This window comes from Amblyomma americanum, chromosome 3, assembly GCF_052857255.1.
Source record: "Amblyomma americanum isolate KBUSLIRL-KWMA chromosome 3, ASM5285725v1, whole genome shotgun sequence".
Classification (NCBI taxonomy): domain Eukaryota; kingdom Metazoa; phylum Arthropoda; class Arachnida; order Ixodida; family Ixodidae; genus Amblyomma; species Amblyomma americanum.
Genome location: NC_135499.1, coordinates 150,345,232 through 150,361,247, shown reverse-complemented (window position 1 = coordinate 150,361,247; position 16,016 = coordinate 150,345,232). Strand labels below are relative to the sequence as shown.

Here is a 16,016-nt window from a genome sequence, read left to right as displayed (position 1 = left end):
GTGAAGTATCGTTAAAAACGTTGTCGTCGACCCCGGCGGTATAGTTGGGCTGTGGCACAGCCAGCATGAACTCACGCTTTTCTTTGAGATGAGGACGGTTGACGAAGCCGGTGATCACTACGAAGGCTATGAGGAAGGCCATGATCGCAGATGTTCGTTTCCGTGATGCAGATGCCATCAACGTCGGTGCCTTGGACTTGACTTCGCTCGGGACAGGGGGACGTCTTGACGGCTGGCCAAAAGCCCGTCGAACGACCTTGAGCAGAACGCGGCGGCTCACCCTTAGGACGATCATAACGAGGCCAGAGTTCGTAAACTCACGGCGCGCTTAAAGACTGTTCTTTTAGACCAACAAAAAGAACCGCAAGATGGCCGTCCTTCTTCCTCTTCTTCGACAAAATTTTCGAGCGCCGCGTGCACAGGGCACCAGGAAAGCACGTTTGTAAATGCAATGGAAAAACTTTATTCATTAACTCATTAGAAAAAAATTTGGGGCGGAGAAGGGTTGAGAAAAATGTTACCAGTAATTTTTGAGCGCAGCTATATTACTCAACCGTTGGTGAGTCGAACAGCGACGAGGGTGCACCCTCGCTTAATTTACCACGTTAATTTACCACGTTAATGGCTTAATTTTACCACGTTACCGGAAGGAAGGAAGTATGAAGCTGCTAGCGCCTGGCGACGAACAGTGCGCTCCATCTACGCTACCGGCACCACAGCAACAAATTGCCATTACATGGGGCCCTGGACAAGAGGGCATCCACGGAATTGAGCGGGCTCATGCGTTTGCCCGCGAACTTAGGATATGGGTGCCGGTGAATGACGTCCTCAACCTACAACCATACGCTCACACTCAAAACGAGCCCCACTGACTGCCACATCTGTCATACAGCGGTATACAGGCAAAACCGCATCATTTACCCTCCTTTCCACTCCAATATAGATCAGTTACAAAGCACACATTGGTGACAACTTCAAAAGAACCCATTCCCATCTCCCCAGTTTGCCCACTTGTTCCATGCCACCCTCTTTCTTTCATACTGTACCGCCACATCTGGAAGTACCCGGGTTCGAACCCAACCATGGTGGCCGCGTTTCAGTTGAGGCGAAACGTAAAAGGGGCCCGTGCGCTGCGCGATGCCAGCGAGTGTTAAAAGGTCCCCAAGTGGTCTAAATTATTCCGGAGCCCTCCACTACGGCACCTCTTTATCTTTCTTCTTTCACTCCCACATTCCCCTTCCTTCACGGCGCGGTTGAGGTGCCCACCTAGAAGTGAGACAGTTACTGCGCCATTTCCTAACCTCAAAAAATACTAATTAATTAGTTGTTAATTAAGAGCTGGGTGTTGAATCCCAAAGCGGAAAAATGAGGGAAATTACTGTGCTGCGTTATCGTACAGTCACCTTTTTCTTTTTTGTTGTGTGCTGGAAGAAAACTGCTGCGGTTGATCACATTGTTTGTAATGTTTATGTACCGGTATTTTTCAAGGGATCCACAATACTTACGAGGCACTCAAGGACGCCCAACAATTTGCCCGCATAAGGCTTCTGTCTAGCATTCCCGCCGGTAGAATACTCGACATGCTGGGAATTGAGGGTGAACCCCTACAAGATATCCCTCAAGCTATCCCAAGCAATATCCGAAAGAGGATTACCGTCAATCCTCTCCCCCGTAATTTGAACCCTCATGCCCATCAAAACCGAAGAGCTAAGAGCCTGCAGAAGACCCTGAGCCGGCTGCAGGATCTCCTCTACGTCAACGCCGCAGAAGACGCGGGGAACCATAACAAGTACACTGTATGCGGAGTTACACACTCCGGCAGTCAACCAACCAGATTGGCGGGGGCTTGGGAGACCCTACTGCGCTCCGAGGACCCGGCAAAGGAAGCCATCGGCACAGGCCGGGCCGCCAGCGTCATGAGCCTCCGGAACATGAACTTTTGAGTGCAGTGGGGACGTGCGGAGGCCCAAGGATCCACGTGTCCTAAACTCCCCTGTGTCGATTAAAGTATTCAGCACCACCTATGGCGGAGAAGGTTACCACATCCAAATCTATGAGAGTCTCGTCCCTTGAGAGATATTGAGTTCATATCAACGTTCCCAGAAAAAAAAAGAAAATTTGTTTTGAGGAAAGGAAATGACGCAGTAACTGTTTCACATATCTCGGTGGACACCCGAACCACACCGTAAGGGAATGGATAAAGGAGGGAGCGAAAAAGAAAGGAAGGAAGGCGCCGTATAGTGGAGAGCTCCGGAATAATTTCGGACCTGGGGGTTTTTTAACGTGCACTACATCGCACAGCACACGGGCGTTTTTTGCGTTTCACCTCCATCGAAACGCAGCCGCCGCGGCCGGATTCGAACCAGCGAACTCCAGATCAGTAGCCGAGCACCTAACCACTGAGCCACAGCGGCGGGTTCCGAGCGGTGGCGCAAAGTCAGAAACGGGAACCCTTCGTTGAGCCACCTATATCTTACCACGAACTCATTGCAGAGTACAAAACAATAAGAAGGACACTCCCACCACCCCATAAAACACTGACCAGACAACATAAGGTCATATGGAGACAATACAGACGGGGACCTTCCCCAACCCAGACTACATATTGAAATTCATAGATAAGGGTATCCATCCCTCCTGCCGCTTTTCTGGTGAGAAATATAACTTCGACCATTGATCTGGGCGTGCTAACTCTGTAAGCCTCCCTCAGAATTCTTGCCTGATCCCTTAAAAGAAGCTAGGGATCAGCTAAGGTCCAGCGATGACCCGGACATTCAGTCCAAGACCGCCGAATGGGCCGGCGTCACCAAAGGTCTCCACGGCCTGCGGCTCGACAGCTAACTTACCTCAATCCCCTACACCTGGCTCTGTAAAGTTTTGTCAGCTTCAACCAAAACCTAGCCCGCATACGTGGTCTTTTAGGTGTCTATTACATAAAAGAAAAAAATGAAAATTGGTTTTTGGGGAAAGAAAATGGCTCAGTATCTGTCTCACATCTCGGCGGAATAATAATAATAATTGGTTTTTTGTGGGGAAAGGAAATGGCGCAGTATCTGTCTCACATATCGTTGGACACCTGAACCACGCCGTAAGGGAAGGAATAAAGGAGGGAGTGAAAGAAGAAAGAGGTGCCGTGGTGGAGGGTTCCGGAATAATTCGACCACCTGGGGATCTTTAACGTACACTGAAATCGCACTGAACACGGGCGCCTTAGCGTATTTGCCTCCATAAAAGCGCAGCCGCCGCGGTCGGGTTCGAACCCGGGAGCTCTAGATCATGTAGTAACCGAGCGCCCTAGCCACTGAGCCACCGCGACGGGTACATCTCGGCGGAAATAAAATGAAAATTGGTTTTTGGGAAATGAAATGCTACTGATCCGGAGTTCCCGGGTTCGAACCCGACCGCGGCTGCTGCGTTTTTATGGAGGCAAAACGCTAAGGCGCCCGTCTGTTGTGCGATGTCAGTGCACGTTAAAAATCCCCATGTGGTCGAAATTATTCCGCAGACCTCCACGCAGCAGACCTCCACAGCCCCTCACAGCGTCGTATTCTTTTCATGCAGCTCTTTAATTACTGATCCAGTGGACACTGCAATGTCAAAAAATCGCGGCTTATGAAATGCTACATATTTCCAGAATGCTACCGGCTCAAATATTGTGCCGTTACAGAACCGATCGAGTGCTCGTTCACAGCACCTCTTTCTTCCTTTCTTCTTTCACTCCCTCCTTTATCCCTTCCCTTACGGCGCGGTTCAGGTGTCCAACGATGTATGAGACAGACACTGGTGGTGTGGTAGTGGTTGTTTAATAAAATAATAGTAAAAAGCAAGGAAAAGATTTTTGCTAGCCCCGGCATCTGCCATCGATACTGAAGGAGCTGAGCTGGGGCAGCGGAAATAAAGGATAGCAGGCAGAATGGAGAAATGAAATGAAAGAGGTGAGGGGACAGGAAGAGATGGATAAGGGTAGAAGTAATATGTACAAACTATTTACACAATAAGAAATGTGTCCAGGTTGTCCAGGCTGTGCGCGTGATTAGTTCATATTAGAGGAATTAAATCACACACGCGCACAGCACTGTGGTGGCTACAACTGGAGTGGGGCGTCCAGTTATTAATCGTTCAAGGTAGAACTCGCGGAGCGTTCGGTCACTGCGTGTAACTACCTGACGGAGAACAGACGGGACTTCAAGCCCGTGTGTTCGAGGAATGCACAGAGGCTCACCTAAGTTAGCTCACGAGTGGGCGCACTGCCCTGCGGCCACAATAGCGTCTTGATGGAGTCTGGTAGTGTGCCCCGCGCCCTATAGGCCGCGAGCATATCGCGACGAGCATCGGCGAAAGCGGCACAATGAAGGAGCAGGTGTTCTAGTGTTTCCACTGCACCGCATCCGTCACACACATCACTCGTCGCGATTCCGTGACGCACCCGTCGTTCCCCGGGCCACACGCAGCCAATGCGCGCGCGGAGGATCATTGCACGTTGTGACCGTGTAAGTGTGCGACAGCCGGTGACACTGTCGATGCGCTCACCTCCCGCGATGCGTGGGTCGGGGTGCTGCTTTCGGAGATGGTCGTGGATGGCCGAACGCACGCCCTCCAGCGCAAGGGGCAGATCGCTGGCAGGTAGTTGGTGTGCAGCGGTCGCGAGGTCGTCAGCTTCTTCATTGCCGGCGATGCCGCAGTGACCCGGCACCCACTGTGCACGAACGGCACATCCACTCTGTGCGAGGCGCTCGATGCGCGAGCGAATTTCTCGCACTAGTGGAGTACCACGGCAGTTAGATTGCAGGCGGCTGAGGGCGGCGCGGGAGTCGCACAGCAGAACAATGCGCCATTTCATTTCCCCCAAAGCCAATAATTATTAAATCCCGGCCGCGTTTCGCTGAACAGGGGCGGAACACACACAAAAAGAATGCCCCCATGTGCTGTGCGATATCAGTGTACGCTAAAGGCACCCAGGTAATCGAAACTGCTCCGGCGACCTCCACTATACGTCACTCCTTCCTCCCTTTCTTCTTTCACTCCCTTTTGTATTCCGTCCCTTACTGTCGAAATTCGAAAAATTCGAAATTAATATGGGACCCGCCCCGCCGCGGTGGCTCAGTGGTTAGGTCGCTCGACTACTGATCCGGAGTTCCCGGGCTCGAACCCGACCGCGGCGGCTGCGTTTTTATGGAGGAAAAACGCTAAGGCGCTCGTGTGCTGTGCGATGTCAGTGCACGTTAAAGATCCCCAGGTGGTCGAAATTATTCCGGAGCCCTCCACTACGGACCTATTTGTTCCTCTCTTCTTTCACTCCCTCCTTTATCCCTTCCCTTACGGCGCGGTTCAGGTGTCCAACGATATATGAGACAGATACTGCGCCATTTCCTTTCCCCAAAAAACCAATTATTATTGGAGGTCGGTGTGGAGGTCGTGTAATACGGAAAGCGATCACATTGACAGGAGATTTCAGCGTAGTGGCGGCTGGCGCAGAGGCGGCGTCCGGACGAGATGAAGGTTGCAGCGTCGCGTCTCGTGCATACCTCGTGTCTCTTCTTCGCCACGCGGCTGGCGCTGGGCACGCGGTTCTGTACACCGATATCAAGCCGAGGGATGAAGAATGCGGGCGCCTGCGAAGGACGACGAAGAAAGCAGGCGTTCACAATGGCTCGGGTAAGTCGTAGTCGCACAAATTTATTTTGGGGGGATGCTCAGAAGGTCAGCGCGGTTATAACTGTCGCGCCCACGCTCTCGCAAGTACACGAAGATATGCGCTGATACGATTACAACTGCGTTGAACGACGCCTATGTTTTTGTTCTCACTGCCCACCTTAGCAATAGAACACTGCAAAAACGTAATGGACACCCGTAAATCGCCGGCTGTTCCTTTCGTAAGTACAATCGTCAATAAGTAAATTTTTATGTACCCGTTATGTAAGGCGCACTTGCGATGTACTGGATAGCTTCGGTTGTATCTCGAAAGGCTAGTTTCTTCAAGCTAGTGCACACTTACTATATTTCGATTGCTGCATTTTGCTGTGTGCTGGTCGGTACTGATCCGCGATATCGTGCACTCGTTAGCAGAATGCTGTATATTCTCTGGTCCGCGGTGGATGGCTGCTCCTCCGCCAAATTTCAGCTACACACAGCATCGTCCTGATGGAGGAGATCATGTAACCCGTAAATGGTGTCATTACAGAAGTGATTGGCCCGGCTAAAAGTTCAATAATCCGGTGCAGTTGGGCCTATAGTTTGTCTTTCTCTTGGTTCCGGTGTTGATGGGGAGAAGTTTATTGCATCACAGTCGATTCATTCGCTAGTTTTTGAGAGAAAAAATAATCGAAGTTACTGAGGGAACACCCGGGCTCTCCGCGTTTTCCCGTGGCGGGTTTGACAGAGGTAGCTGTCATTTCACTGCAGCCAGGTGAAGCTCGAAGCGATAGCGGCCTCACGCATTCTTTCTCTTGTTCGCGACGCAGTTGCCAAGCTGCTCGCTGCGTTGCCGCTGGCAATCCCTGCAGCGCTTTCGCCGTATACCACGAGGGCAATATTTACAAGGGGGCACTGAGTATACGGTGTTCTCTTCACTGCCAGAATGTTGCGCAGGTTACACCAGCGAAGGGTGTCCTGAAGTAGCCCCACTGCCTAAACAGCGCAGTTAAACGGCCGTATTTCTGCGTAAACGAGTTTTGAAAACCATACAACCTGCAAGAAGTGTGCGTGAAGTAGCCACATTACTTTCAAGCAGTCAGATAATGTTGAAAGGGGGTAAACAAGTTTAAAACAGACAGCTGAGCTAGTTGGTTTCGTTAACGTGGTGAGACGCAGCACAGGAGAAAAAAGCACGAGAACGGAAGAACAGTAGATGGACAGAATGAGTCAGAGTTCGTGCTCAGGAATGTTTCCCAAATAACCAGAACGAGCTTCGCTCCTCCCGAATCATGCGGGGCATGTTCCGTCTCTGTTGCCTCTTAATGGCGCGTTCACACTTGGACATTCGGCGGCGAGAGGAAGCGGAATCCGCGGCCGCCGAAATGCTGCCTCGTTCACACTTCCCGGCCACTGCGTCGCCGCTCATCGTCTGTGTGTCGTCTGCTCACGGCGTACAGAGATGTGGCAAGAGGTTAATCAATGCTGTCTACATACCAAAACCGTATGCGCTCTTGCGTACGCTAAATCCAGCTATTTTGTCGGATGTTACGCCATTTATAACATTCTCACATTTTAAACGCCTAGTGGCGCCATCTGGTGGTTAGGAGAGGAACCATTGTTGTCAACAAACCGACGCCCTTCTTAAGCCTAAAAGGCGAAGAATCGTGACCCGAAATAAAAATTAAAGCAAATTTATCGCTCAAACGTTTTCTTATGGACGAGATAAGACAAATCGAAAGAGCGCAAGTTCTTTTATGACCAGTAAACGCGCTAAAAAAGGCAGTAACAGCGACGAATTCAGTCCGAAGTGAGGCGTCCTGCATCGAAGGGCGCCGCGATGTTTGTCGCCGCGGGTGCTCGCCTTCCTATTGGCTGACGAGATTCGGCGGATTTTTTTCCGGCGGCAGAATACGGTCCTGGACCGATCGGCCTTTCCGCTGGGTATTCCGGCGGAATCTCTGCCGCGGCAGCGGATTCCGCTCGCTCTCGCCACCGAATGTCCAAGTGTGAACGCGCCATAATTGACGTTTTTAGCATACATTAGACGTACTCCTGGAGACGTATACCCGTCCACCGGACCCCTCTCGCGCATGCGCAGAGGTTTTGTTGGGGTGAGGGGGAGCCACTGCGCGTGCGCAGCCGGCGTCCGGTAAACCGGTGTACGTCTCCAGTACGCTAAAAACGTTTGATGTTTGTTCTGCATGGTTGCGACGAGTGTAGGTCGGTGGTGGAAGGAAACAGAGACAGTGGAGTGAACGATAATGGAAGCCACGGTTACATTATTTTATGTGTGAGGAGCGAGCGTTGAGGGTTGGGAACGGCATGTTTGCAGCGTCTTTCATTCGTCAGGACCACGTGGGCGGACGAGACAGCCCTTCCGAGGACAGCTTGCGGAGGCTACTGCTGGCGTGTGCCGTCACCGCGTGTTTGTTGTGCGTGGTCATCACCGTGTCTGTGTACACCCGGAAGAAAGAGGCGTCGAGGGAGGAAGCAGCTGAGTAAGACGCGCGCGTTCATTAGCACGAAACTTCACGACTTTCCTCGGTTGCGTAGTAAGCACGACCCATTAGCGATGCGGCTGGCTGGTGGCGCTGGAGGTCTCCACCCTTACAAAATTGTTTTAGGCAGTCTATAGAGTGTTCATAGACTTCTGTCTATAAAGTCTATAGACTCTCTATAGACAAACCCTAGAGAACAGCGAGTATGCAATTCAAGTCCTATAGACAGTCTACGGACAGTCTATATACTATGAATATACAAAAATAAATATCTACAGAAAGGCGATAGTCTACAGGAAGTCTACAGACTATCTATAGACCATTTTTGTAAGCACATGCCTATTACGGCGCCGTCACACGCAGCCTATAGTGAGCGAAATAAGCAGCTTTCATGAGGGACGGCATACTGTGGGCGTCGGCTTTTTAGACATGTGAACTTCGGACCGCGCCGATTGCTTTGAGACAATACGATTTGCTCGGGAGGACCGAAGTAGATGTCTAAAAAGGCGACACCCGCAGTATACAAAAGCTTATAAAGAGTTGAAAGCTGACTCCTTCCCCTATCTGCTTCCGCTGGGAAAAAGCGATCCGGAGCAGTAATTCCTGACAAATCAAGTTTTCGTCTTTCAATCGCCTTCAAATTTCTTCCGTTTTAATAGACTGACGTTTTTAAAACATTGAAGGGCGCAGGAGCAAAATCTCTTCCTGACATCCGGGCGTCGCTGCCTTCAGTTGCCCTGGAAGGTCAACAGAAAAACCTATATCATATCTGAGAAAATCCAGGCCAATGTCTGTGCGGTTAGTTACTGGAAAATATCTGTCTTGAAGCGCTATACGCAGCTATAGGCTTAGCAGCACTGCTAGGCGCAGTCTAGAATTCCTGGTAATGAAAAAACCACACGAAAAGAAAAACACCATTGTAAAAGAAAAAAAGACAGCTAGAAGGCCCACTATGAGCGCCGACTCTCAGCTAACTTTATTCGCCGTGGTACACAATTCTCATTCGCTTGTGCGTTTGTAATATCACATCAAGAAAGGAAATTATGGAAATGTCTTCAACTGCATGAAAAACCATAGCGCTTTTATTCTCCTGTATTGATGTAAATCGATCGTTACTAACTCACCAAACTCGCTTACTTATAGACAAAGTGAATGCTGCCGGTTGTGTTCGGTTGAGCAGTAAAACAGCCTCAGCGCCGCTTGGACCGCCCACATATGTGTTGATGATGGCAAACGCATTCATAGTGACAGTCGGGTGTTTCTGTGGTAGAGTCATCAGCAATAAACTTCGAAAGACTCCATATACAGGTGTTGTCTGTAGTATCTTTACATGCGCCTAGAATTTGCATTCGCACATTGATACGTGGCAGCTACTCAGCTGATGCCAGTGGAAAATCCTATGGGAAGGGGAGCGGTCGGATGATCGTTCCCGTCACCCCAACCCCCGGAGCTTCGACAAGGCCTTTCTTCCCCGCACTTTATTCTCCCAGGGCGCTCAGGCAAGAAGCTGCGGCGGCCGAGGCCAAGGCGAAGGAGCACGCCTGGCGGAGGAAGCGCAGGCTGCAAATCCTGCAGCGGCGCGCAGCCAAGCAGAGGCTCGCCGTCCCAGAGAAGAACGAGTGGTTCTACGTGGACGAGCAGGGCAGGATGCTCGCCCACCTGTCCTCCTTGCAGACCGTCACGGTCACGTACAACGGCACCACGAAGACGACGGTGACCAACACCACCACCACGGTCACCACCAGCAACGAGCTGTACAAGCGCAAGCAGGCCGCTGCCACTGGCGGTCCGAGGGAGGAGGACTCTTCCGGCAGCCGAGACGCCGGAGTGGCCGCTGCCGGTGCGCGGCGCAAGCCTCGCCGCTCGGGGCAGCAGCAGCAGCAGCCGCGCGTCACGGGTCTCGGGAGGAGTGGCCGAGACGGCGTCCTCCTAGAGGGCGACGCCGAAGCTCGCGGGCCCAACGAGACTAAGGACAAGAGGACCGAAGGCATGAGGGTCGCTGCGGCGTAGCATCCAGTGCAGGTCCCTGCTCTAAGCAGGTGTCCGAGAGTACGTTACGCGTTTGTGTACGCATTGACTGCAAGGCAGTAGGAAGAGGAGCCTGGCCCGAGAAAGACGAATTTCTGTTCGTGATGCTAAAAAAAAGCCAATTTTTTGTTTGTTGACCCAGAAGCCAGCAGTTCTTTATTACATGTGTCGCACAGCTCGTAACGAAGCATGCTTGTGAGGCCGTGTTCAGTAACAACACCGACTTCATCCGTACAGGAGAGAAAAATTAACTGTGCATACATGCATCTGCTTAACTGGGTAATATAACAAAAAATGGCAGGTGAACGTTCGATGTGATCAGTATTGTACACGTTACAGAAAATGAGTAGCCGATCACAATCACAATTACTTCATATGAAAAATAACTGATTACAGTGGTCAGTTACTATTCCAGAAAAGTAACTGAACATTTATAGAAAAGTAATCAATTACTGTTGCGTTTTTTGCCTTCCAACTTTTATTGCCATAAGATAAATTTACTGTGACTACAATGACGTAGTGTGGTATAAAGGGACACTGAGGAGAAATTGAAGTTTGCTTGTTTCGATAGAATACCAGCTCCTGATCACAAAAACGCCACTCTTACTGTGAACAAAGCTCTTCTAAGGTAGAAAATAAGAACCAAAATACAGGTATCTCCGCCACAGGCCAATCTCACAAGCACGAGCATGATGACGTCATAGGACAAGGGACACCACCTTAAAGGAATTTTCCTGCCTCCATGGAGGCCACGAATCTCTTGAGGCTGACAAAGGAAGGTTGCGCGGTTAAATATTGAAGTAAGCTTTGTTTTGAAACCGATAATGCACTTTTATCACACAGGGAAGACAGAAAAAAGACAAACTGAATGCTGGAAGCAAAGAAAACGAATGCTTGGTGGCGCCACAGGCGGCCAGGAGAGTTTCGAATGTTTATGGCGCTTCGCGTCTATGAGCTTTGCGTGCCCCGTGGTTTTGTTTTTGACGCGCATTTACAAGCGCCGAACAGCAGAGGAACCCCAAGTGCTGCTTCAATTGCTGGTTAACCTTCGAAGGAGCCTGTTAAGGCTGGTCAGATAATCGCCACGGTCGATGAAAAACTGATGGCACGATGGTCGGTGATCGTTCAAGGCAGTTACCAGTATAAGGAGCACTTGCGTCTTCGTACGCTCGCCCGGCGAAACGTTCCCGGCTGTGCCAGTCAACTTCAAACTACTTAACGGAAATCGTTTATTAGGGACGGGAGAGAAGATACAAGGCAGTTAAGAAACAGAGATTTGGAACCTGCAGAGACCTTGACTCCGCTCTCTTCCAACTCATTTGTTTGCGGCTCCATTCAGTAGCCTCGTCAGTTGGGCGGAGCTATTCTATTCTGTCTCTCGGCTAATTTAATCCATTCACAGTACACATCTGAAGGTACATGCAAGTGGGCGAGAGAGCCCGATCCAGTGGACCCCGTACCTCCGGAAATGCGCGGAACCCGTTGAAGCATCGTGCGTCGGCTTTACTTTCAAGCCGCCAACTTTAAACGCGAGCGCCCTTGAGCACCCATCCGTTTTTTTTTTTGTGGCAAAAAAATAAATAAATAACTTGGCCCTTGAAACCGTGAAACCTCGTCGACGCCGCCTGCTGCACCGTGCAACAGCGCCGTTCAAGGAATCACAATCCGTTGGCCCCAAAGCCTCGGCCAGCCACCGATGGGCGCGACGCGCCGACCTTGTCATCGCCCCTCGCGACTCCCCGCACTGGGTTTACGGTATTTATTTAGCAACGGCTGCTCACGGCGGAAGGGGCAAGCGACCCGCCGGCGCCTAACCTAACCGTGCTCCCTCAAAAGCATCGCACGCTCTGTGGGGCTGAGGTCGCTGAAATGCAGGCCGGAGTTTTTGCGAGAACTTCGTCGTCGGGTTCGGGAACGGGATCCATTGTAACGCTGGCAAGACGCCTGTGCAAACGTAAACGAAGCGACGGTAGCGACGCCCACGATAGATGCCTTCAACGTGCGGCGGCGGTAGCTTCCATTTCGGCTGCTGCTAGACCGCACCGCTAGCTACCAGAAATCACGGAGTCTGCGTTTACGTCACGTTTCACGTCACTCCGTCCTGTGACGTCATAAGAGTCACCGTGACGTCATAAGAGTGCCTCGAATTTGAATCGGAGCGGCGGGAAAAACTTTAATTTCGAATCCAAATTTCTTTGAGATAAATGCATCTTTCACTCCCGGCCAAACGGCAACAAATCCATGAAATGCCGAACTATCAGATTTTGCTAACAAAAAAATTTGATAGAATTTCCCTCACTGTCCCTTTAATCGGTTTACATTTTATTACATGTTGATTTTGAAGAGGAGTTTGTTTTTTGAAGTTTTCTCTAATTTTCTCACTTTTCCTCGTGAAGAGATCAGCAGCTACATTGAACACTCAATGTATTCGCTGCAGGGAAGGGCGAAACGTATGAACTCCTTGCGCACCACCTCTTAGCTGTGCACACCTGCCGGCCACCTGTGGCTTGCCTGCCCAGCATTTGTTGGACCTGGGGGTGGTCAACACCTATCGGGAACTCCGAGACGCCCATCTCGTCAACCAATATACGCGCCTATCACAAACGCCATCCGGTCGCCGCATTCTTGACCGACTCCACATCCAACACACCATCACCTTTGAGGAACGGGTACGAGCGCCAGACGCGCCCTCAGGGTCCGACCGATTCCCGCAACATGTCACACTCTGACCACAATGGCCGTCGCCAGGCGCGTGCGGAAGCACTGGAGCGACATTACGGACGACAACAACACGTGTACAGCGTGGACATTGCCGGTCCCCACCGTGGGGGGTGGTTCACCGCAGCAGTGGTCCACGACAACACCACAGTGGCAGGACTCACTTTCCGCGCCTACAGCGCAACACACGCGGAGGAAATCGCGATTGCGCTCGCACTCTCCCTCCCACAAGTGAAACACATCATTACCGACTCGAAGGGGGCCTGTCGCAACTATGAGCTGGGTTGGATAACTCCTCTCGCCTGGCGCCTCCTACAAAATTGCTGTCCGTCCAGCGACCCTCCAAACTGTAAACTCATCTGGGCTCCCGGCCACCAGGGACTCCAGGGCAATGAGTTAGCCGATCAGGCGGCCCGCGCGCTCTCTCCCCGGGCACTCACACTTCCTCAGGAAGCCTACTACGAGCCTACCCAATATCTAATTACATTCAAAGACATCACTACATATTATAAAGGACAGTCATCGTCGCTTTCCGGAACCCTGTAAGGGTCTCCGGAGAGCAGACGAACGGCTTCTTCTCTAAATTTTTACAAATACAATGCTGTGCCCGGCAGTATTGAAACACTTCAATTCAGAATTTGATGGTGGCTGCAGGCTGTGCGGAGCGACGTTCGCGGACGTTTTTCATATGGTCTGGGCCTGCCGTTCCAATACCCACCCTTCCCAATCCTTCATCTTCCACCCTTCTAGGGAGGCCTTTGAGGCGGCGCTGCTCAGCTGCCATGACCTGCAGTCCCAACGGACCTTGGTCGCCAGGGCGCGAGCGGCGCTAGACGCCATTGAGGCTCCGGAATAGGGGCTGCACCTAGATTTGTGAGGACCTGGGCCATAGGGCCTGGACCCAAACACCTCCTTGTAAATAATAAATGTTTACCACCACCACCACCTGCCCAGTAGCTTGTACCACAACAGAGAGGTAGGCCTGCTCATGAATTTTTTTTAACGCGAATTCGTGGTGAAAAGTAGCAGTAATGCCGGCGGCGGAAGCCCCGCACAGCTGCTCCTTCAACGCGCGGAACCGCCCCCCCCCCCCCCCCCCGCCTTCCCACGCGCAGCTGCCGTAAAAGGGTCAAACGTAACTCCCTCTCCACATCCCCCCTCCGCGCGCGCAGTTGCCGATAGCGGCTGACGATAACCGGCCGCTGACGATAAATGGCGGCGGCCGAATAACGCTTTAGCGTGCGCTAAAGCACGACAGCGCAAGGAAAGATTTTTTTCACAAGTTTACATAAAAACTACCTTGAGATTAGCAATTTTTCTAAAATTAGCAGACGCATGCAAACTGGCCACATCAAAAGCATCTAAACCACGTGCTGTTTCTCATGCCCACCGAAGCTATTGCGACGAACAGTCTTACGCAAAAGAATGTCCTTTGGCTAACTACGACGCAACATTTGCAGTGTTCAACCTGTCTCGCCGCTATTTTGCATACCTTCTTGCACTTTGAGCCAACTCAAGTGAAGCGTTTCGACTTGTGAGTACTTTCACAGCATATTTTAAGCAATCCTCTTTTAGGCCTGCAATATGCAGATAGTAGGGAGGTGTAGGTGTGAGTGCTTGTACCGTAACATAAAGCAGTTCACTCTTCACAATCACCTGTTATGATCTGAACGGCATGCAAGCTTGTGGCTTTTCAATGTATTAAATAAAAGCATTATTTTTGAGTACTTAAATCAAGGCTACGGAGTATCGCATAATAACACGTAGTCTCAAAGAGCATAACAATAACTAAGCAGTGACTGCAAAGCAACGACATTCGATTAGAATGCCCAAATGTCACATGCTATAACGGAATAAACAACATCGATTAACCTCTTTGAAACATGAGTTAACTCATCCTAACAATCACGATTATCAGCACCAGCTGGTCTGGAACTGCAGCCAAAGGCTTCCCGAACTAGGTCACAGCGAAAAAAAAGGTAGTTGATAAGGATCGATAGCAGCCGGGTATTAAGCACTTCGTTGCAAAGCAGTAAACTAACGAGAAGAGAGTACAGTTGGCTCCTGGATATGTTCTGTAACCGATGAGAGTAGAATGTCATTGTAGTATTCAGTGTGCACGTCGAGCAGCGTCAAGGACGGCGTCCTGGCTTAACTTCGGTTAGTAGAAACGGGTGCCACGTCGAATTCTCCTTTCCTGATCGACACACATGCGATGACGCTGAAGTCTCCAGTTCGTATCGGCGCACCTCATCGAGCCCAACACTGTTGCCCAAACGGCGTCGGCACAGTTTGGAGAGTACGCAACTCTCCAACGCTGAGCGCCGGTATAAGGCTATGAAGACCCGTCGGGTTGGAAACGGTGTATGATTTCTCTGGTACGACGCAAGAAGCTGAGCTTGTCTTGTCGATTTTACGCTCGAAATCAAAGCTCAAAGGCTCGTTGAGTTTACGACAAGCATCGCATCGAATGCGAAGATATGCCTGCGGGGCCCCAGGGTTCAGTTGTGGTATACTGTGCTGCAGAGATGTAGTTGTGAAAAATAATGAGAAAAAACAGTTGGCTCCTCGATGTTTTCCGTAGCCGAAGACAGTAGAACACCATTGTGGAATTCCAGAATCCACGTCGAACACGAAGATATGTCTGCTCGGACTCAGGGCTGAGTTGTGGTACTCGAAACGGGTTGATGGTAACCGCAATGTGATATACCTTGAAATAAGTTTGTCGAGGTAGTGGGTAGCGCATGCTTTCGACATATTATCGGCGAGGAAAGGAACTGGGTATTTCATGCCGTACGTCATGCGGATTTTTACAATACGGCGTGCAGGAGATCTAACACTTTGATTCAGAAATTCTAGTACAGGTGCTGCGGTCTGGGTGCACAGGGGCTGATGGTACGGTTGACGATTGTAGACAGCAACGCCACGTATTCTTCGCTGCAGGAGTGTTCGATGGCTTGTATCTCCAGGAGCTGTCGATTCCCGTAGAGTCGAGGAGGGCTCCTGGTGCTGCTTGCACGCTATATCTGTCGCATGTGAAGTCGAAGATGGACTTCCAGGGGCTGATGGTACGGTTGACGATTGTAGACAGCAACGCCACGTATTCTTCGCTGCAGGAGTGTTCGATGGCTTGTATCT

General features: G+C 50.8%; 1 protein-coding gene across 1 annotated transcript; it reads left to right on the top strand.

The window, feature by feature from the left end:
* Nucleotides 1-5,544: 5,544 nt before the first annotated feature.
* LOC144123387 (uncharacterized) lies at nt 5,545-10,376 on the top strand. The gene is made up of 3 exons (XM_077656228.1): nt 5,545-5,655; nt 7,984-8,132; nt 9,623-10,376. The coding sequence occupies exons 1-3, from the start codon at nt 5,596-5,598 to the stop codon at nt 10,140-10,142; spliced, it is 729 nt and encodes a 242-aa protein (XP_077512354.1). The 5' UTR covers nt 5,545-5,595; the 3' UTR covers nt 10,143-10,376.
* The last annotated feature ends 5,640 nt before the right edge of the window (nt 10,377-16,016 follow it).

Excerpts from the sequence above, each read along its gene's own strand:
- LOC144123387 (XM_077656228.1), top strand. The coding sequence starts at position 5,596 with ATGAAGAATGCGGGCGCCTGCGAAGGACGACGAAGAAAGCAGGCGTTC. Across the intron at positions 5,656-7,983 it reads AGGCGTTCACAATGGCTCGG|GACCACGTGGGCGGACGAGA; the intron begins GTAAGTCGTAGT and ends TTCATTCGTCAG. Across the intron at positions 8,133-9,622 it reads TCGAGGGAGGAAGCAGCTGA|GGCGCTCAGGCAAGAAGCTG; the intron begins GTAAGACGCGCG and ends TTATTCTCCCAG.